We start from the raw sequence: 19,713 nt of genomic DNA on the forward strand, positions 1-19,713 counted from the left end.
AAATCACCAAAAAAAGGGCAAAATTACTGCAAAGAAATACAAAATCAGCACAAAAAGAGGTGAATATTCCACAAAAAGACACAAAATTTCCACTAAACGATGCAAACTCTCCACTAAAAGGCCAAAATTACCACAAACAGATGCAAAACCAGCACAAAAAAAAAGTAAAATTTCCACAAAAGACACAGAATCAGCACAAATAGGTGCAAAAATACCACAAAAATAAATAAATCTACCACATAGACAAAAATCTCTACAAAAAGACCCCAAGTCACCACATAAAGAGGTAAATATACCACAAAAAGAGACAAAGTCACCACAAAAAGGTCCAAAAGAACCACAAAATGGCTCCAAATCACCACAAAAATAAGTGAATATCCCTCAAAAAGGCATAAAATCTTCGCTAAAAGAAGCACGATGACCACAAAGAACATCTGGTTCTTCATCTCCAGTAACTTTATCAATGATCAGAGTTCTACCTTCAGACAGGGAATATTTCCAGACTTCCAGGTCCTTGAAGTCCATAGAGGAGAACGTCCCCTGGAGAAAGTTCTAGAGTAGACCTAAAGACAACTGGACAGTTGGTAGGTCTACTCTAGAACTTTCTCCAGTTGTTGGTAGGCTTACTCTAGAACTTTCTCCAGGTGTCGATAGGTCTACTCTAGAACTTCCTCCAGGGGAAGTTCTCCTTTCCTGCTTCCAATCTTTAAGTTTAGTCTCACTTAGAACATTCCAGGTACTTGAAGTCCATAGAGGAGGGTCCAGATTTATCATTTTTAATGGACTTTTCCATCATTTCTGAGCCTCAGAACTTCATCAGTCCAGCAGACAGAACCATGACATTTAGGAGGAGAAACACATCTGAGTTCTCATAAAAACTGACTCCAGATCAGTTTGAATCCATCCAAGTGTCTCAGTCTGAACACTGAATCTGGTTTCTGATCAGCAGGATTATGTTCTAGAACATTTTGACTATTTTCATGTTAAGTTTTAGTCATTTTGGAGAAATGTTAACGTCATTCTGAACATTTTTTGAGTAAGACTCAACAGATTTTTGTCATTTTAAACAAATTTTAGTTCATCTTGGAGAAATCTTGAACCATCGTGACTAATTTTAGGTATTTTTTTAACAGATTTGAAATAATTTTTTCAGTCATGCTGGTCAATGATTTGGTCATTTTGGGCATTTTTGAGTCAAATTCTGAATCTTTTTGGACAAAGTTGGGCACCATGTTTTAATTTAACCAGCTGTGATCATCAGTATTATGGGATGTATCCTAGTGTGATCTTCAGTATTATGGGATGTCTCCTAGTGTGATCATCAGTATTATGGGATGTCTCGTAGTGTGAACAGTTTAGAGTCCTAGAAACAATCATTGGTTCCTGGATGTGTTTCTGGTTTCTGATAGTTCACCAGAGAAAACTTTAAAAAGCTCATTCTGGGTGAACTTTAATGTTGGTAGGAGGTTGGTCAGATTTATTAGAGAATCCTGGATGATCTGGAGAAGGAAAAGATGTTCTGCTGACGTTTGTGTTCAGAATAAAGAACCGGAGGATTAAACCTGCATTAGTGTTCTCTGAGGAACCGTTCTGTAGGGAATGATTTAATGTTGTTGAGTTAAAGGGTTGAAGGGTTTAATGTTTCTGGTGCTGTTTGTTTTGTTAGAGGAGACGTTAATTCCTGCTCTCCTGGATAGAGTTAAAGCTGCAGGTATCCAGCTGGAGTTGTGCAACCAGCAGCAACAAAAGCTCTGTGGGCCGTCACTCTGGAGAACGTGGAGAGAACACTGAGAAGCTCCACAGCGCCTCTCTAAAGCTGCCCTCATAGAGACACTCTCATGGAGACACTTTCATGGAGACGCTGCCAAGGCTCCAGGAAAAGCTCATTCTGATTCTGAGTCTTTATGAAAAGCCAGTCTGCTGCTAGTGTTCCTCCTGGAACACGTAGAGCTGCAGATTTACCCGCAGAGCAGCAGCTTTAATGAAACCTGCTGCAGCAGAACCGCAGATAAACCTCCACAGAGCAGCAGATTTATCCTGGTACAAGCTGTATGAGGTTTTATATTTAAACAATCTGCAGGAACAATCCAGAACAGAAACACTCACAGAAAATACAGAATAAAACGTTCTATTCATCTGTTCTCCTCCTTCAGAACATATAATAACCGACTGAACGTAAAAAAAAGAGTTCTTATTTATAAAGTCTCCCAATAATGTAAAGAAAATATTCTTTCAAAAATCTATCAACATTTTCATAAATTAAATGATAAAAAAGAATAAAACATCCAAACAATAAACGAATTAGAAATGAGTAAAATTCAAAGATGAAGTCATTTTAGATTTTTAGAAAATAATAAAAGTTCCAGCTGATGACTGACCACCGAAGACACGTTTATAAATATGCAAATGAGATGTTTTGTCAACAAATTTACATAAATGTAAAGTTTAATGAACACGGAAATGTGAGATTCTTTGTGTTCTGGAACCAGATGGTACATTTTTAACTGATGGAACGTTTTTAAAATGATGGAATGTTTCTAAACTGATGGAACATTTTTAACTGATGGAACGTTTTTAACTGATGGAACATTTGTAAATTGACAGAACGTTTTTCACTGATGGAACTTTTTAAAACTGATGGAACATTTTTTAACCGATGGAACGTTTTAAACCGATGGAACGTTTTTAAACTGATGGAACGTTTATAACTGATGGAACGTTTTTAATTGACGTAATGTTTTAAACTGATGGAATGTTTTTGAATTCCTGGAATGTTTTTAACTGATGGAACGTTTTTAGCTGATGGAACATTTTTAAACTGATGGAACGTTTTTAACTGATGGTGTACTGCTATCACTACGTGTTGGATACAAGGTGTACGTGAACGTAGATTAACAGCAAGCCAAACTCGTTTCATGAGCCAGGTAGCTTGAGCGTCTTGCTCCTTTTATTCATTACAATGTTGACTCGTAGAAAAGACGAGTGAAAACTGAAAACAAACATAAATAAACTTATATTAGCGCCTTGGTATAACAAATAAAGGCCTACAGAAAGGCTCAGCCTCATACGGAGGTCATTGACACATACTGGCGATCTATTGAAATGCTAATAACGTCGTAAGCGCCGCCATTGCTATGCTAATGCTACTAGCAGAGAAAATAGATACAAAACGATCTCTATACAAGCTAAGAACGCACTCAAACCAGTCTTTAAACGCAGGATACACTTACAGCCATTGCTTTCGATGGGAAGAAAAAATGATTACAGCAGGACATGAGCAGTATGGTGCATTTGTGAGCGTGAAGAGGCTTCAGTACGTTGTTACCCGATGGTTGTTACTGAGTAGCTAGGCCGGACTTCCTGTTACACACAACTTCGGTGAATGGCTTCAAAATAAAATACCTTGAAATGACTGCAGGCAATACAAACATATAAATTGATTACTTTTAACCTTTGTAGCTTCAAATCTCACACATGAAATGATGTTTTATGACTAACTTATTAAGAACATATTTTTAAACCTTTTAATAAAACACATGAATTAAACAGTTTCACTGGGGGCAGAACACTCCCCGCCTGGCATTACTGATGCCACTACTACTTTTTATCGGTCTTTTCAGCTTCTAGGAGCATAACAACATCTGAGATCGGACGCAAGTAAGTCTTTGAAGCGCCTTCAGACGATGTCCTCATTTCGACCTTCCGGACTTTACCGTCACTGCTTGGAAGGGCAGCTGTGACGATGGCCATTGTCCATTCGTTTCTGGGTGCTTGAGTTTGTTTCAACAGCACGATGTCTCCTTGTTGAATGTTCCGATGTGTTGTATGCCACTTGCGTCTTGATTGGAGGGTGTTGAGATATTCGTTTCTCCAACGACTCCAGAATTCGTCGGCGAGTGCTTGCACTTGCTTCCACTGCTTTTTGAGCAAGTCTTTTCCGCAAAAGTCTCCTGGTGGAGGAAGAACATGTTGCTTTTGGGTCAGGATCATTGCGGGACACAGTAAGAATGGTGAGGAAGGGTCCGTTGAGATAGGAACTAAGGGCCTTGCATTGATTATGGACGAAACCTCAGCCATTAGTGTACAAAGCACGTCATGTGTTAGACAAGTGTGCTTGTTTTGCAGGAGCATAGAGTCCAATATTCTGCGGGTTACTCCAATCATCCTTTCCCAGACACCCCCCATGTGTGAGGCGTGTGGGGGATTGAATTCCCAAGTGCAGCCGTTGTCATGGAGATAGTTGACAATGTTTGGAGGGTTCTTGTTCGGTCGTGTCATGCCTAGTTCCACACTAGCTGCGATAAAGTTGGTGCCTCTGTCGGATCGCATTTGCTTTACTGGGCCTCTTATTGCGAAAAATCTGCGTATTGCATTTATGCAGCTGCAAGTGTCCATAGATTCAATGACTTCGATGTGTACACCTCTTGTAGTCATACACGTAAAAAGTATTGCCCACCTTTTGCTTTGTGCTGCTCCGCCTCGAGTACGCCGAGTGACCACTGACCATGGGCCGAATACGTCCAACCCGACATATGAGAATGGAGAGCAGGTTTCAAGTCTCTCGAGTGGGAGATCTGCCATTTTCTGAGTCTCCAGTTTCCCCCTTAGTTTTCTGCACATTACGCAATGGTGGATGATGGAGGAGACCAGTCTTTTGCAACCTATGATCCAGAATCCAGCTTGTCTAATCACACTTTCTGTGAACTGCCTGCCCTGATGCATGACCTTTGCGTGGTGGTGACGGACAAGCAGTGTAGCGATGTGATGCTTGTTTGGGAGAATGATTGGATTCTTGGATGGTACGTTCATTGATGCACGTTTGAGGCGACCGCCAACTTTGATGAGTCCCTCACTGATAAAGGGGTCAAGAGCTACGATCGGACTTGAGTTGTGGACTGTTTGATTGTCTTTGAGAGCAGTATACTCGTCAGGAAAAGAGTTTCTTTGAACCGACTGAAGAATGAGGTTACTGGCGGTGTCCAGCTCCCCTGGAGTGCGTGGCTTGCTACACCGATGCCAGCCTTTGCATGAGTGATTTGAAGAGTTGCATGAGTGAGAACGAGCTTGGTGAATTAGGAATGCAATTGCACATACCAGTGAGTTCCAGTTTGAGAAGCGTTGGAAGCGTTCGGGTGAGAGTCCATTTCTTTGAATGTACGCTGCAAATGTAGCGACTTGTCTGATCTCAGCGTCTACTTCAGGCTCAATTAACTCAAAGGATTCATGTGTCTCGGACCTTGGTAGTTTGTAGAGGAACTCTGGTCCCTTAAACCACATAGTGTCCATGAGCTGCGATGCAGGTATTGACCTGGTGGCAAGATCGACTGGATTTTGCTCTGATGTGACATAGTGCCACTGTTCTGGAGATGTGGACTGACGTATACGATGAACACGGTTATGCACATATACATAGAAGCGCTTGGTATCATTGCAAATGTACCCTAGGACCACTTTGCTATCACAGTAGAATTTGACAGCGTTTGGTTTGTGATCGAGTTCGTCAATAATGAGCTCTGCGACCTCAACCGCCAGAACTGCTCCGCAGAGTTCAAGGCGAGGTATTGTAGGCTCTGGTTGTGGCGAAAGTTTTGCTTTTCCAAGCACGAATCCTACTTCACATCGTCCTTCTTCATTGACTGTTTTTAAGTATGCCACAGCAGCGATAGCCCAGCTTGAGGCATCAGAAAAGATACACAGTTCAGTATATCTGGCATTGGAGAGGGAAGCTTGAACGTAGCACCGTGGCACTTTGAGACCGCTTAGATCTTGGAGGGACATTCTCCATGTTTCCCATGCGTCCATTTTGTCTTGAGGGAGAGGTAAGTCCCAATCTTGGACTCCGTTTGACAGCTCACGTAATAGGAGTCTACCTTTGATTGTCACTGGTGCTGCTAGTCCCAAGGGATCGAAGATACTGTTAATTATTGAGAGGACCCCGCGGCGGGTGTAGGGTTTGTCATTAACAGCTACTTTGAATGTAAAAGAGTCTGTGTTTATGTCCCAGCATAGCCCCAGGCTCCGCTGTGCTGGTAGGGTGTCATCGCCGAGACTCATGTCTTTTATACCGCTGGCCAGGTCCTCTGGCTTGAAGGCTTGCATGACTGAGACACTGTTTGACGCGATTTTGTGAAGTTTGACATTGGATTCGGCCAAGGATGAACATGTGCGCTTGAGAAGATCTATGGCTGCAGACTCACTGGGAAGGGATATCAACCCGTCATCTACGTAAAAGTGTCTCTCGACAAAATGCCTTGTGTCCGCTCCAAACTTCGACTCACCGTTCTGAATGGCTCTTCGCAGGCAATAGATAGCCACCGCCGGCGACGGGCTATTTCCAAAAACGTGCACCCGCATGCGATATTCTTGTACCTCCTTTGACAGGTCGTTGTCCTTGTGCCATAAGAACCTTAAATAGTCTCTGTGTTCTGGCCTGACGAGGAATGCATAAAACATTTGCTGAATATCCGTAGTGATCGCAATGAGCTCCTTTCTGAATCGTATGAGCACACCGAGGAGGGTGTTATTGAGATCCGGGCCCGTTAACAGTACTGAGTTGAGTGACACACCGAATTGCTCGGCACTTGAGTCGAAGACTGCACGTATTTGGCCTGGCTTCTGAGGATGATATACCCCGAAAATGGGCAGGTACCAGCACTCAGTGTCGTCATTGATGAGTGGAGCGATCTCTGCATGATTGTTCTCGAAAAGCTTGTCCATAAACTCTGAGAACTGTTCTTTCATTTAAGGATTTTTGATTAAGTTGCGTCTTAATGAGCTGAGTCTTGAAAGAGCCTGGTCTCGGTTATTTGGAAGAGGCAAGCGAGGGGACTTAAAAGGTAGAGGAGCGATCCAGTTCTTATTTTCATCTTGGTGAACCTCTTTCTCCATTATCTTAAGAAAAGTCTCATCCTCAAAAGACAATGCACATTTGTTATCATTCTCTGTGCGTTCAAAAACTTTGTCCCCAAGTCCTTGTTCTGTCATGTGGGGTTTTGAGTTGCGTTTACAGAGGTTATTTTTGCGCTCCCCGCCGTAGCATGGTAACTCTTTGACGTTGATGCTGTTAGGACAAGGGGTGAGGAGCGATGGACGACCATTGCAAAGCATGTGGGTTTTGTAGACATTGACAGTTGGCTTATGAGCGTTGAGGCACACTTCACCCACTATTACCCAGCCTAAGTCCAGGCGCTGAGCAAAGGGTGCACTGTGGGGTCCGTTAACTTGTTGCCGTGCCTTGTGGACTTGTATAATGTCTCTGCCCAGCAAAACTGCAATCTGAGCGTCTGGATCATACTTGGGAATGAGAGGAGCGAGGTGTTTCAAGTGAGCATGAGCAAGTGCGACTTCAGGCGTAGGTATTTCATTTCTGTTGAAGACTATCTCGTCACATTCGATGAGAGGAGGGAGGTCGATGCGTGGGCCTCCACTTAGCGCCTCGATTTGAAACCCTGTTGCCTTCCTGCCAAGCATTTCAGGTAGACCAGCACACGTTCTCATATGGTATGTCAGAGGGCTACCTTTGATCCCAAATGTATCAAAGAATTCGGGACGGGCCAGCGAGCTGTTACTCTGGTCATCAAGGACCACATACATCTTGACAGAGCGTTGTGGTTGGCCTTTAGGGAAAACTCGAACAAGACATACTTTTGAGCAAGAACGTGGAGGACAGCCTTCACCGCAAATCTCAGTGCACCGTGACGTTACCTCAGGTGGTGTGTCGTCTTGGGGCTGAGGCTCTGGTTCAGGTGTGTTTACTGGCTGGGGTTGCTGACTTGTGTCCTGATGCATAGCAGTGCAATGTTTTTCACTTTGACACTCCTCACATTTGAGTTTCACGTCACAATCCTTTACTGAGTGTGTGGGTGAGCAGCAGCGAAAACATCGTTTATGTTCCTTGAGAATATTTTGCCTTTCTTGTAGTGGTTTGGTCCGGAAAGCTCTACATTTTGCAAGAGGATGTGTTTTCTTGTGGACCGGGCAGTACCGTGTCTGATCGTCCTCTGTAGGACTAGCTGGAGGAGTATTGTTGACCTCTGTTTTGTTTACAGTTAGAGGTGTTTTGTGACTAGTCTGTTTGAATTGTGTTTTCTCACCTTTGACGAAAGAGTGACTACTGCATGTCACAAAACTAGGGTCGTTTCTAGCTTTTGCTTCGTCTTGGATGAACCTGACAAAATATGAGAAGGGAGGGAAGGACACGTCATATTTTTGTTTGTATTTTGAGCCTATGTGCAGCCATTTGTCTTGTAGGCTTGTCGGCAACTTTTCGGCTATGGGCTTAACACCACGGGGTGTGTCGAGGTAGGCAAGGCCTGGGAGATAAGCTTCGTCTTTGGCGACCTGCAGTTCTAAGAGCAAATCTCCAAGCTCCCTGAGCTTTACATTGTCTCTGTTTGTAAGGCGAGGGAAATTGTCTAGTCTTTTGAATAAGGCGTTTTCGACCACCTCTGGTGTAACATAACATTCGTCCAGTCTGTCCCATGACAACTGGAGAGCGGCTTTGGGATTAGTTGAATAGACGGCTCTGATTCTCTTAACATGCTCAGAGGACTCTTTACCAAGCCACTTGACAAGGAGGTCTAACTCTTGGCTGTATGTGAGATCGACATCTGCAGTTGCACTTAAGAAAGAAGAACGCCATGCCCTAAAGTTTTCAGGGGTGTCGTCAAACTTAAAGAGCCCTGTTGTGATAAGCTCTCTGCGGGCGAGAAATCTAGCAAAGTCTGCCATGGGTGGGTCACTATGGTGGGAAGCATAGCAACTGTTTGGTTTGACATAGTTTTCTATGAAGGGAGTTTCATTTTTTACATACATTTTCTTGAGTGTTGGAGGAGAGGGATACTGTTCGTATTTCTTTGGAGTAAATGCTTGTGCCTTCACTGAGAGCTCTTGAGATGCTTTGTCTTGCACCCGTGACTTTAGCTGCGATTGATGTTGCACATATTCCATAGTTCTCTGCTTGATGACTTGTGGTGGGACTCCACTTTTTACGCTTTTTCCTTCAACTTGTTCTGCAGCGGCAGCAGCTTCTAGGACTTCTGCTTTAGCTGTAGCAGCTGCTGCTTCTTTCTCCATCTCCAGTATCTCCAAATCTGCCTCGAGTGTTGCCTTTTCCAGTTCTAGCTTTGCTTGTTGTTTTTTGATTTCTAATTGTTTCTTGCTGTATGAGGCTTTAACATTTGTGGCTTCTGCAGATGCACGTGCTAAAATGGCTGCTTCCAATACGCTGGACTTTGAAGACTTGATGGTAGAGCCTTTGGAGCTGGCACTAGCTTTGGATGACACTTTGACTTCTGAGGTAGCCTGTTCCTCTGCTATCTCCTCTTGAGAGTTGTCCAACATTGTGCTGTGAGATTTATCCTTCACCAACTGCTGGTATGGCTTTTTCACTGTACTGCTATCACTACGTGTTGGATACAAGGTGTACGTGAACGTAGATTAACAGCAAGCCAAACTCGTTTCATGAGCCAGGTAGCTTGAGCGTCTTGCTCCTTTTATTCATTACAATGTTGACTCGTAGAAAAGACGAGTGAAAACTGAAAACAAACATAAATAAACTTATATTAGCGCCTTGGTATAACAAATAAAGGCCTACAGAAAGGCTCAGCCTCATACGGAGGTCATTGACACATACTGGCGATCTATTGAAATGCTAATAACGTCGTAAGCGCCGCCATTGCTATGCTAATGCTACTAGCAGAGAAAATAGATACAAAACGATCTCTATACAAGCTAAGAACACACTCAAACCAGTCTTTAAACGCAGGATACACTTACAGCCATTGCTTTCGATGGGAAGAAAAAATGATTACAGCAGGACATGAGCAGTATGGTGCATTTGTGAGCGTGAGGAGGCTTCAGTACGTTGTTACCCGATGGTTGTTACTGAGTAGCTAGGCCGGACTTCCTGTTACACACAACTTCGGTGAATGGCTTCAAAATAAAATACCTTGAAATGACTGCAGGCAATACAAACATATAAATTGATTACTTTTAACCTTTGTAGCTTCAAATCTCACACATGAAATGATGTTTTATGACTAACTTATTAAGAACATATTTTTAAACCTTTTAATAAAACACATGAATTAAACAGTTTCACTGGGGGCAGAACAGATGGAACATTTGTAAATTGACAGAACGTTTTTCACTGATGGAACTTTTTAAAACTGATGGAACGTTTTTTAACCGATGGAACGTTTTAAACCGATGGAACGTTTTTAAACTGATGGAACGTTTTTAAACTGATGGAATGTTTATAACTGATGGAACATTTTCAACTGATGGAACATTTTAAACTGATGGAATGTTTTTGAATTCCTGGAACGTTTTTAACCGATGGAACGTCTTTAGCTGATGGAACGTTTTTTGCTGATGGAACGTTTTAAACTGATGGAACATTTTTAATGGATGGAACGTTTTAAACTGATGGAACGTTTTTAACTGATGGAACATTTTTAAACTGATGGAACATTTTTAATGGATGGAACGTTTTAAGCTGATGGAATGTTTTTAATCGATGGAATATTTTTAACTGATGGAACGTTTTTTATCTGATGGAATGTTTTTAACTGATGGAACATTTTTAACTGATGGAATTGTGTTGTTGTAGTATGTTGTGTTGTGTCATGTTGCAGTATGTTGTGTTGTAATATGTTGTGTTGTTGTAGTATGTTGTGTTGCAGTATGTGGTGTAGTTTGTTGTGTTGTAGTATGTTGTGGTGTTGTAATATGTTGTAGTTTGTTGTGTTGTTGTAATATGTTTTGTTGTAGTATGTTGTGTTGCTGTAATATGTTTTGTTGTTGTAGTGTTGTGTCATGTTCTTGTTGCAGTATGTTGTGTTGTAGTATGTTGTGTTGTTGCAGTGCATCGCGTTGTGTCAAGTTGTGTTGTTGTGTAGTGAGTTGTGTGTCTGCCTGTAAAGTCCTCCCACCCCGACATGACTTTTAGACTGGAACGCTAATTGAAAACAGCACCGCTGCTTCCTGCCTTCAGCTGCCTTATATACACACACGCTCACACACACATTTCTGACTCATTAGTGGTTTTATTCCTTCTGAATGGACAAAGTGCAGATTAGATTATTCTAAGGTTCTGTTTAAAAGGTTCTATTTAAAAGGTTGTTTAAAAGGTTGTGTTTAAAAGGTTCTGTTGAAGGTTCTGTTTAAAAGGTTCTATTTAAAAGGTTCTGTTGAAGGTTCTGTTCAAAAGGTTCTGTTGGAGGTTCTGTTTAAAAGGTTCTATTTAAGGTTCTGTTGGAAGGTTCTGTTTAAAAGGTTCCGTTGAAGGTTCTGTTTAAAAGGTTCGATTTAAAAGCTTCTGTTTAAAAGATTCTGTTTAAAAGGTTCTGTTGGAAGTTCTGTTTAAGAGGCTGTTTAAAAGGTTCTGTTTAAAAGGTTCTATTTAAAATGTTCTATTTGAAAGGTTCTGTTTAAAAGGTTCTGTTGGAGGTTCTGTTTAAAAGGTTCTGTTCAAAAGGTTCTGTTTAAAAGGTTCTGTTCAAAAGGTTCTATTTAAAAGGTTCTGTTCAAAAGGTTCTGTTTAAAAGGTTCTGTTGGAGGTTCTGTTTAAAAGGTTCTATTTAAGGTTCTGTTGGAAGGTTCTGTTTAAAAGGTTCCATTGAAGGTTCTATTTAAAAGGTTCTATTTTAGGTTCTGTTTAAAAGGTTCTGTTGGAATGTTCAATTTAAAAGGTTCTGGATAAAACGTTCTATTTAAGGTTCTTTTGGAAGGTTCTGTTAAAAAGGTTCTATTTCAGGTTCTGTTGGAAGGTTCTGTTGAAAAGGTTCTATTTCAGGTTCTGTTTAAAAGGTTCTATTTAAAAAGATCTTTTTAAAAGGTTCTGTTGGAGGTTCTGGCTGAGATCTTTCAAGGTTCCACTGTTGGGTTCTTTCAGATGATGTACTGTTGACTTTGTCCAGTTTACCTGAGGTTCTGCAGGTTCTCTGGATTGATTGATTGATTGTCAGATGATCAATGAATCCAACAGTAAAATATTGATTATTGTTTCTAACAGCTGAAGAACTCTGTTCTCCTGGTTCATGTTCTGCTGGTTCACGTTCTACTGGTTCATGTTCTGCTGGGATCTCTGGGTTCTGCTTTATTTCAGGTAGAACACACGTCACAGCTAGTCAGCCTGCAGCGCCACCTTCTGACCAGAACACAGTCCGGTTCTAAAAAGAAACAAAAACATTTAAAAGGTTTGAATTGTTTGGACCAATCACAGGCCTCCAGCAGGACAACAGCGTGTGTGTGTGTGTGTGTGTGTGTGTGTGTGTGTGTGTGTGTGTGTGTGTGTGTGTGTGTGTGTGTGTGTGTGTGTGTGTGTCCTGTTATAAGGATCTGAAGGGAACCCTTACAGGATCTTTCAGTTTCCACAGTGGATCCAACAGTTTGAGATGGTTCTCCAGGAGGGTCTTGACAGAACTTTTACAAATGAGTTCCAGTTTTCTTCCTGGACCACAGTGGAGAAAAAGGAGCTGATCTTATCAAACCTCCCTGATGTTCTCAGAGCTGCTGCTGCTCAAAGATCCAGCTGAGGAGGTCCAATCTGTGGTCATATCCTCGTTCCTCTGGAAGTTCTCAGCTGGAGGAGACCAGAAGTCTGAGGAGGGATGAAATAACACTGATCTCTACATCTGCTCACAGGTCAGAACTTCAGCTGGTTCCAAATATCTGATGGAGTCATTCAAAATAAAAGTGGTTTGTTTTGAGGTGAAGATCTGGATCTCCAGTGAAGTACTGATCCTCTTAAAGTCCATGAAGACCATCAGTTTGTCAGCATTCCTCTGAGTCACGACCACCACGGCACAACTCAAGAATGTTCTGTTGTTTCAGCTCCAGAATCCATCCGATAGGCCTGGACCTGGACCTGAGAAGATCAGCAGGATAAGAGGAACCACTATGGTCACCAGAACACAGAACATCCAGAACAGTTCCACACCGAGAACAGCTCCTTTAATAGAAGCATGAATGAGTTCTGCTGCTGCCTCTGGTTCTTTGCCCACAGTTTGCTTTGGAACATTCCTCTCTGTCATGCACCAGGAAATAGCACCGTGGACCTGGACCCGGCCGGTTCCCTTTCAGCTGACGTCACAGAACAACAACACGGAACATTAGCTACCAATGGTCCTGAGAAGGTTCTGCTGCTCTGGATGTTTTCTCAGATCAGATCTTTCCCATTTTCTGCTTTTATCCCAGACAAATACACAGTTTAAAGTTGCAGGCTGGGTTCTAGCTCTGGGTTCTAATGCTGGGTTCTAACACTGGGTTTTAGCACTGGGTTCTAGCTCTGGGTTCTAGTGCTGGGTTCTAGCACTGGGTTCTAGTGTTGGGTTCTAATTCTGGGTTCTAACTGAGTTCTAGCACTGGGTTCTAGTGTTGGGTTCTAATCCTGGGTTCTGGCACTGGGTTCTAGCACTGGGTTTTAACACTGGGGTCTAGCGCTTGGTTCTAGCACTGGATTCTAGTGTTTGGTTCTTGCACTGGGCTCTAACACTGGGTTCTAATGTTGGGTTCTAGGACTGGGTTCTAGCTCTGGGTTCTAATGCTGGGTTCTACCGGTTTACCTGCTCTGGACTGGTTCTGTTTACCTCTTTATAACAGCTGTCAGACCAGCTGCTCTTCTATCAGCTGATCTTCTGGGATGGGGTTCAGTAAATCAGTCTAAAGGGTTAGGGTTAAGTAAAGGGTTAGGTAAGCAGGGTTAGGGTAAAATAAAGGGCTCAGTAAATAGGGATAGAGTTATGTGAAGGGTGAGGTAAATAGGGTTAGGGTTAGGTAAAGGGTGAGGTAAATAGGAATAGGTCTCGGTGAAGGGAAAACATCTTGACTCAGGCATGATGAGGCACTGGCAACAGGTTTTAGTCATGTTGTTTTTCATTCTTTTTTATAAGATACATTCAGTTAACCCTTTGATGTGCAGTGTGGGTCAGGAGAACCCATTTTCCATTGGATTTGGGTCACTTTTGACCCATGTTGTGCATCAAAGGGTTAATCCGGTTTTAAATGTTGAAACTGTGAAAGCTCAGAATTCATTCCGGACTAAAAACATTTTCTCCATTAGCTCTGATGTGACGTCACCAGAAGATCCAAATGTCATGTAGAGAAGGAACGTCTAGGATGTGGTTCTGTTCTCTGATGGTTCACCAGAGAACACTGGAAAAAGTGACTTCTGGGTAAACTGCTCTGAAAATACGACGATCTTAAACAAAATTCTGGTTACTGAGTATTTTCCTGAATACCAGAAGCTTTACAACGTCTGTTTGCTTCTCCATGTTTTTCTCTGGTTGTCGTAAATCATCTGGTCCATTTCCTGCACTCACTCAGTCATCTTCTGTGGGTGGAACAGAAACAGCTGATCAGCTCCAGTCACTGCAGAAATGTGGTGAAAGTGTTTCAGAAGAATCAGAATCCTCCCCACAGGAAGCTGGATCCTCAGAGGAACAGTCAGATAGCTCCTAAGGGAACAGACTTCTTGACCTTCTGCAGCATCTTCATGGCAGTTCTGCTAAAAACTCCAAGAATCAGAGACAGAATAAAACGTCATGAGAAGCTTCAAACTAGCTGAGAACTTCACGTCACCGAGGAGAAGATGGACGATCCAGGAGAACTTGATCAGAGTCAACAGGAAATAAAATGTTTCAGATTTCATTTCAATGTATTTGCAATCTGAAGTCCTGCAGCTAAGATTAACTATAAGATAAACTCTAAGACTAACCCTAAAACTAACCGTGAGACTAACCCTAAGACAAACTCTAAGACTAATCTAAAGACTAACTCTAAGACGAACTCTAAGACTAACCCTAAGACTTACCTTAAGACTAATCTAAAGACTAGCCCTAAAGGCCTCTACACACCGAGTGATTTCCAGCCGTCCCAGACCAAAGGTACCAACGGTGAGAGAATAGTGGTGATATCTTTGGTCGTGGCTCTAAATCGGTGGTCCTATGTCTCACCATGAGACAGGTTCAAGGACGGCCGTTGTCATGGTGACCAAAAACAAGCTGCGATCAAATTCTGAGTTCCAGAAAAGCCTGGTAGAGTTGTGGCAGAAGCCTTTTAGACGTGTCCTCCACCTCTGACCACAACCGGACAAAAAAGGACGATGCATGGAAGGATATAGCAGCTCCCAGGTTAGTAAGCTAACATTAGCAGCTAGCAAACACACACAAACCACCACTGTAAATAGTGGCCACAGCACTTAGTTTGTGTTATTAAAGAAATAAAATTTAAACCCGTTCATGTTTGGCTAGTTTCCCTGTGATTGTTGGAGCTCCGTTTATGCTTCGGTTGTTTATTTTTCATGGATGGATGGTGTACGCTTATTCGCTACGCTTACTCTAAGATTAACTGTAAGACTAACTGTAGGACTAACTCTAAGACTAACTCTAGATCTGACTCTAAGACTAACCAAAATACATCTGGCTGTCTACCAGGACGACACAGTTTTCCTGAGATAATCGCAGTTTTCCTTCCTTTTTCTCCCAGCAGTGAGTTTCTGAGAGGAACTGAACTGAGGAGGATTTTAATGTTTTCACCACGAAGACGAAGGATAGAGTTCAGTTTATATACAGAGTGTGTTACTGTGATCTAGTGTTCCCTTCACACGACTCCCATAGTGAGGAGTTCCTGTTATCTCACACACACACACACACACACACACACACACACACACACACACACACACACACACACACACACACACACACACTGTTGTTACGTCAGCAGCAGCTCAGTCATGTTTGTGTGTTTAGTTCCCTCAGTTTATTGCGTTTCTGTGCGTGCGTGCATGTGTGTGTGTGTGCGTCCTTCCTAGCAGGATGTTTGCGTGTTGCAGTTCTGCACGTGCTCAGACTGTTGTAGTTGAGGAAGTAGAACCACATGTGACCTGGTTTGTTCTGTCAGATATTAAAGCTCAGAACTCTGCAGGTTCAACAGCGTTCCCTTTAAATAATACATATCTGTGAACTAACAGCGGCTCGGATGATTTCAATACATTTTATTTTCCAAACACTGGAAAACTGGAAACTATTTATGATGTGGACATTGTTAACATGTGAATTATTAAATATGATCTTACTGGTTTTATTCATTAGTTACACCAAGAAGTCGTGTTTTTCTGGGGATTAAATACTGACTTCCTTTTTATAGTGGTTCAGCAGGGTGTTTTTCTGGATCTTTGTTGATGTTCTGTCTGTTTAAATCATGGTCCACTTTGTTCTGTCTGTGGTCAGAACCATGAGAAAAGCTTCTTTCCATCACTGTCTGACTCACTGAGTTTAAAGCTGCCATCATCAGTCGATTCCGTCACTGGTTCTGAAACTTTCTTCACTCCAGGAAATAGCAGCACCAGCCTCGAAGCAGAATGAACTTTGAAGAGAAGTTTCTACTCCTGAGGAACAAACATCAGCAGCAGCTTCATTCCAAGGCTTCCATCCAGAACCAGGATCAGCTGGTGTTTAGAGAGAAGTCTGAGGAAAACACAAATAAATAATAGTTGAGCTTAAATGTTTCCAAAGCAGCCATTATTTCCTGCAGTGTTATTATGGTGCAACTGCACACCTCCACATGGATTATCCATCTGTCAGGCCTGAAACACAACAGCTATAAGAGAGTTTACTCAGCCAGAGGACAGAGATCAAAGCTGAGGCAGGTGATGAAAGATGGGAGGATGTGGAGAAGCTGATTCATCTGCAGAACATCTGACCTCAGAGTCAGAAAAAAAACATGATGAAGTTCCAGCAAAACACCTTCAGAGATGCTGAACGCTGCTGGTTCAGTCAGGAAAACACTTTTAAAATGTTTTATTCTCCTCGTCTTCACCTTCTCCACCTTCTGTCAGGATCTAAAGTCTCCATCCACCAGTGAAGTCCATGTTTATCATCAGTCTGACTCTCCAGTGACTCCTAGACCTCTGAATTTACGATGGAATCATTGAAACATGAATCTTTGTCACTAAAACAATCCTGTATTTTGGTTCTTTCATAGATTAAAGGTTTTCTGGAAATATGGATCATAAATAAACAAACAGAAATGTTAATATTTGGTTAATTTTGTCCGTTTCCTCCTCAGTTCGGTTCTTCTAGTTTCAATCTTTTGGTTGATCTTTGACCCCTCTGGACTCTATACCTACCATCAGGCATGGAGGTGGCAGTATCATTATACTATCAATTTAACTGACTCAAGTCTGAGTCAGAGAAACAACTCATGTAGTGGAACTGCACCAGAATTGGTTCAGTTCCACTACATGTGTGGTCTTTCTGACTTGGTTCTTCATGTTCCTGATGGGTCCAAGTCAGGACTTTGGGGAGATGAGTCTAGAACCTTCATTCTAGCCTGATGGAACCATTTCTTTACCACGTCTGATGTGTGTTTGGGCTCATTGTCTGGTTGAAACATCCAACTGTGTCCAAGATCAACCTTCTGCTGATGGTTTTAGGTTCTCCTGAAGAACGTGGAGGTGATCCTCCTTCTTCATTATTCCATTTACTTTGTGTAAAGCTCCAGCTCCACAGAGCATGATACCGCCACCATCATGCTGGATGGTAGGTTTGGTGTTTTTGGGGTTAAAAAATTACCCAACCAAGACAGTCTGAAACCAGTCCTAAACCAGTCCTAAAAAGGTCTAAAACCAGGACCAAAATCAAACCTAAACCAGTCAAACAAAATGTTCTGAAGGCTGTAGCAGACTGTGGGTGTTGTTACAGCTCTAGGTTCTGTCCTTGGTGTTTATATGCAGCAGACTGTGGATGTTCTGTTATAGTTGTAGGTTCTAGATGTTCTGTTATAGTTTTAGGTTCTAGATGTTCTGTTATAGTTCTAGGTTCTAGATCTGTTACAGTTCTAGGTTCTAGATGCTTTGTTATAGTTCTAGGTTCTGGGTGTTTACATACAGCACTGTATATGTTCTGTTACAGTTCTAGGTTCTAAACATTCTGTTACAGTTCTAGGTTCTAGATGTTCTGTTACAGTTCTAGGTTCTGTTCTGGGTGTTTACATGCAGCACACTGTAGATGTTCTGTTCTGCAGATTTGTATTCAGAACCACAGAGCTGAGCAGGAAAGAAGTGCAGAGTTCTGAGTCTGTGCAGCTAACAACTAGAGAAAGTTTACTGAAGTCCTGTAACGGGGAAATAAAGGAGTTCTGACACACAGAGAACATAGAACACAGTGTTGTGCTGATCTGCTTCGGTTCTGCATTAAGCAGTGAAAGTTGGCAGCAGTTCAGATCTTTTCATGCCAGATTCTCTCGGTGCCTCTCTGCCAACACTGACGCCAGCCGGCTCTGCTCATGGCAGCCGCTCAGGTCCAGAGCTTCAGGCGGGAAGGAACAGAACCAGAACCGATGTTCAGAACCTGCTGACCAGACTCAGTCCAGGAGCTGCAGCTGTCCTGTTTCTAAAGTTTTCTGATGTTAGAGTTGGTTGGTTTGTTTTCTGTTTAGTTACTTAGAAAACGTGAGATTGATACTTCTTATTCAGGTACCTAGGTTGTTTGTTTTGGTCTGTTCCATTGTTGGTTTGGTCTGTCCCGTTGTTGTTTTGGTCTGTCCGGTTGTTGTTTTGGTCTGTCCCGTTGTTGGTTTGGCCTATCTGGTTGTTGTTTTGGTCTGTCCTGTTTGTTTTGGTCTGTGTGGTTGTTGTTTTGTTCTGTGTGGTTGTTCTTTTGTTCTGTCTGGTTGTTGGTTTGGTCTGTCTGGTTGTTCGTTTGGTCTGTGTGGTTGTTGTTTTGGTCTGTCCGGTTGTTGTTTTGGTCTGTGGTTGTTTTTGGTCTGTCTGGTTTTTGTTTTGTTCTGTGATTGGTCTGGTCTGTCCGGTTGTTGTTTTGGTCTGTGGTTGGTTTGGTCTGTCCAGTTGTTGTTTTGGTCTGTGGTTGGTTTGGTCTATCTGGTTGTTGTTTTGTTCTGTCCTGTTTGTTTTGGTCTGTCTGGTTGTTTTGTTCTGTCCGGTTGTTGGTTTGGTCTGTGTGGTTGTTGTTTTGGTCTGTCTGGTTGTTGTTTTGTTCTGTGGTTGGTCTGGTCTGTCCGGTTGTTGTTTTGGTCTGTGGTTGTTTTGGTCTGTCTGGTTGTTGTGTTGCTCTGGGGTTGGTTTGGTCTGTCTGGTTGTTGTTTTGGTCTGTAGTTGGTTTGGTCTATCTGGTTGTTTTGGTCTGTGTGGTTGTTGTTTTGGTCTGTGTGGTTGTTGTTTTGGTCTGTCCGGTTGTTGTTTTGGTCTGTGGTTGGTTTGGTCTATCTGGTTGTTGTTTTGGTCTGTCTGGTTGTTGTTTTGCTCTGGGGTTGGTTTGGTCTGTCCAGTTGTTGTTTTGGTCTGTGGTTGGTTTGGTCTGTCTGGTTGTTGTTTTGGTCTGTGGTTGGTTTGGTCTGTCCAGTTGTTGTTTTGGTCTGTGGTTGGTTTGGTCTATCTGGTTGTTGTTTTGGTCTGTCCTGTTTGTTTTGGTCTGTCTGGTTGTTTTGTTCTGTCCGGTTGTTGGTTTGGTCTGTGTGGTTGTTGTTTTGGTCTGTCTGGTTGTTGTTTTGTTCTGTGGTTGGTCTGGTCTGTCCGGTTGTTGTTTTGGTCTGTGGTTGTTTTGGTCTGTCTGGTTGTTGTGTTGCTCTGGGGTTGGCTTGGTCTGTCTGGTTGTTGTTTTGGTCTGTAGTTGGTTTGGTCTATCTGGTTGTTTTGGTCTGTGTGGTTGTTGTTTTGGTCTGTGTGGTTGTTGTTTTGGTCTGTCTGGT

At 42.4% G+C, this 19,713-nt stretch overlaps 1 protein-coding gene across 1 annotated transcript in view; it reads right to left on the minus strand.

Annotated features, from left to right (window-relative positions):
• Window positions 1-6,581: 6,581 nt before the first annotated feature.
• LOC129350233 (uncharacterized) overlaps window positions 6,582-19,713 on the minus strand; it is a 39,859-nt gene continuing 26,727 nt past the window's right edge. The window contains exon 2 of the mRNA XM_055016133.1: window positions 6,582-16,472. Within this exon, the coding sequence (XP_054872108.1) occupies window positions 6,742-9,342 (2,601 nt within the window). The 5' untranslated portion in view covers window positions 9,343-16,472 and the 3' untranslated portion in view covers window positions 6,582-6,741. The remainder of the gene's footprint in view (window positions 16,473-19,713) is intronic.

This window comes from Amphiprion ocellaris, chromosome 12 (assembly GCF_022539595.1).
Source record: "Amphiprion ocellaris isolate individual 3 ecotype Okinawa chromosome 12, ASM2253959v1, whole genome shotgun sequence".
NCBI classification, from domain to species: Eukaryota; Metazoa; Chordata; class Actinopteri; family Pomacentridae; genus Amphiprion; species Amphiprion ocellaris.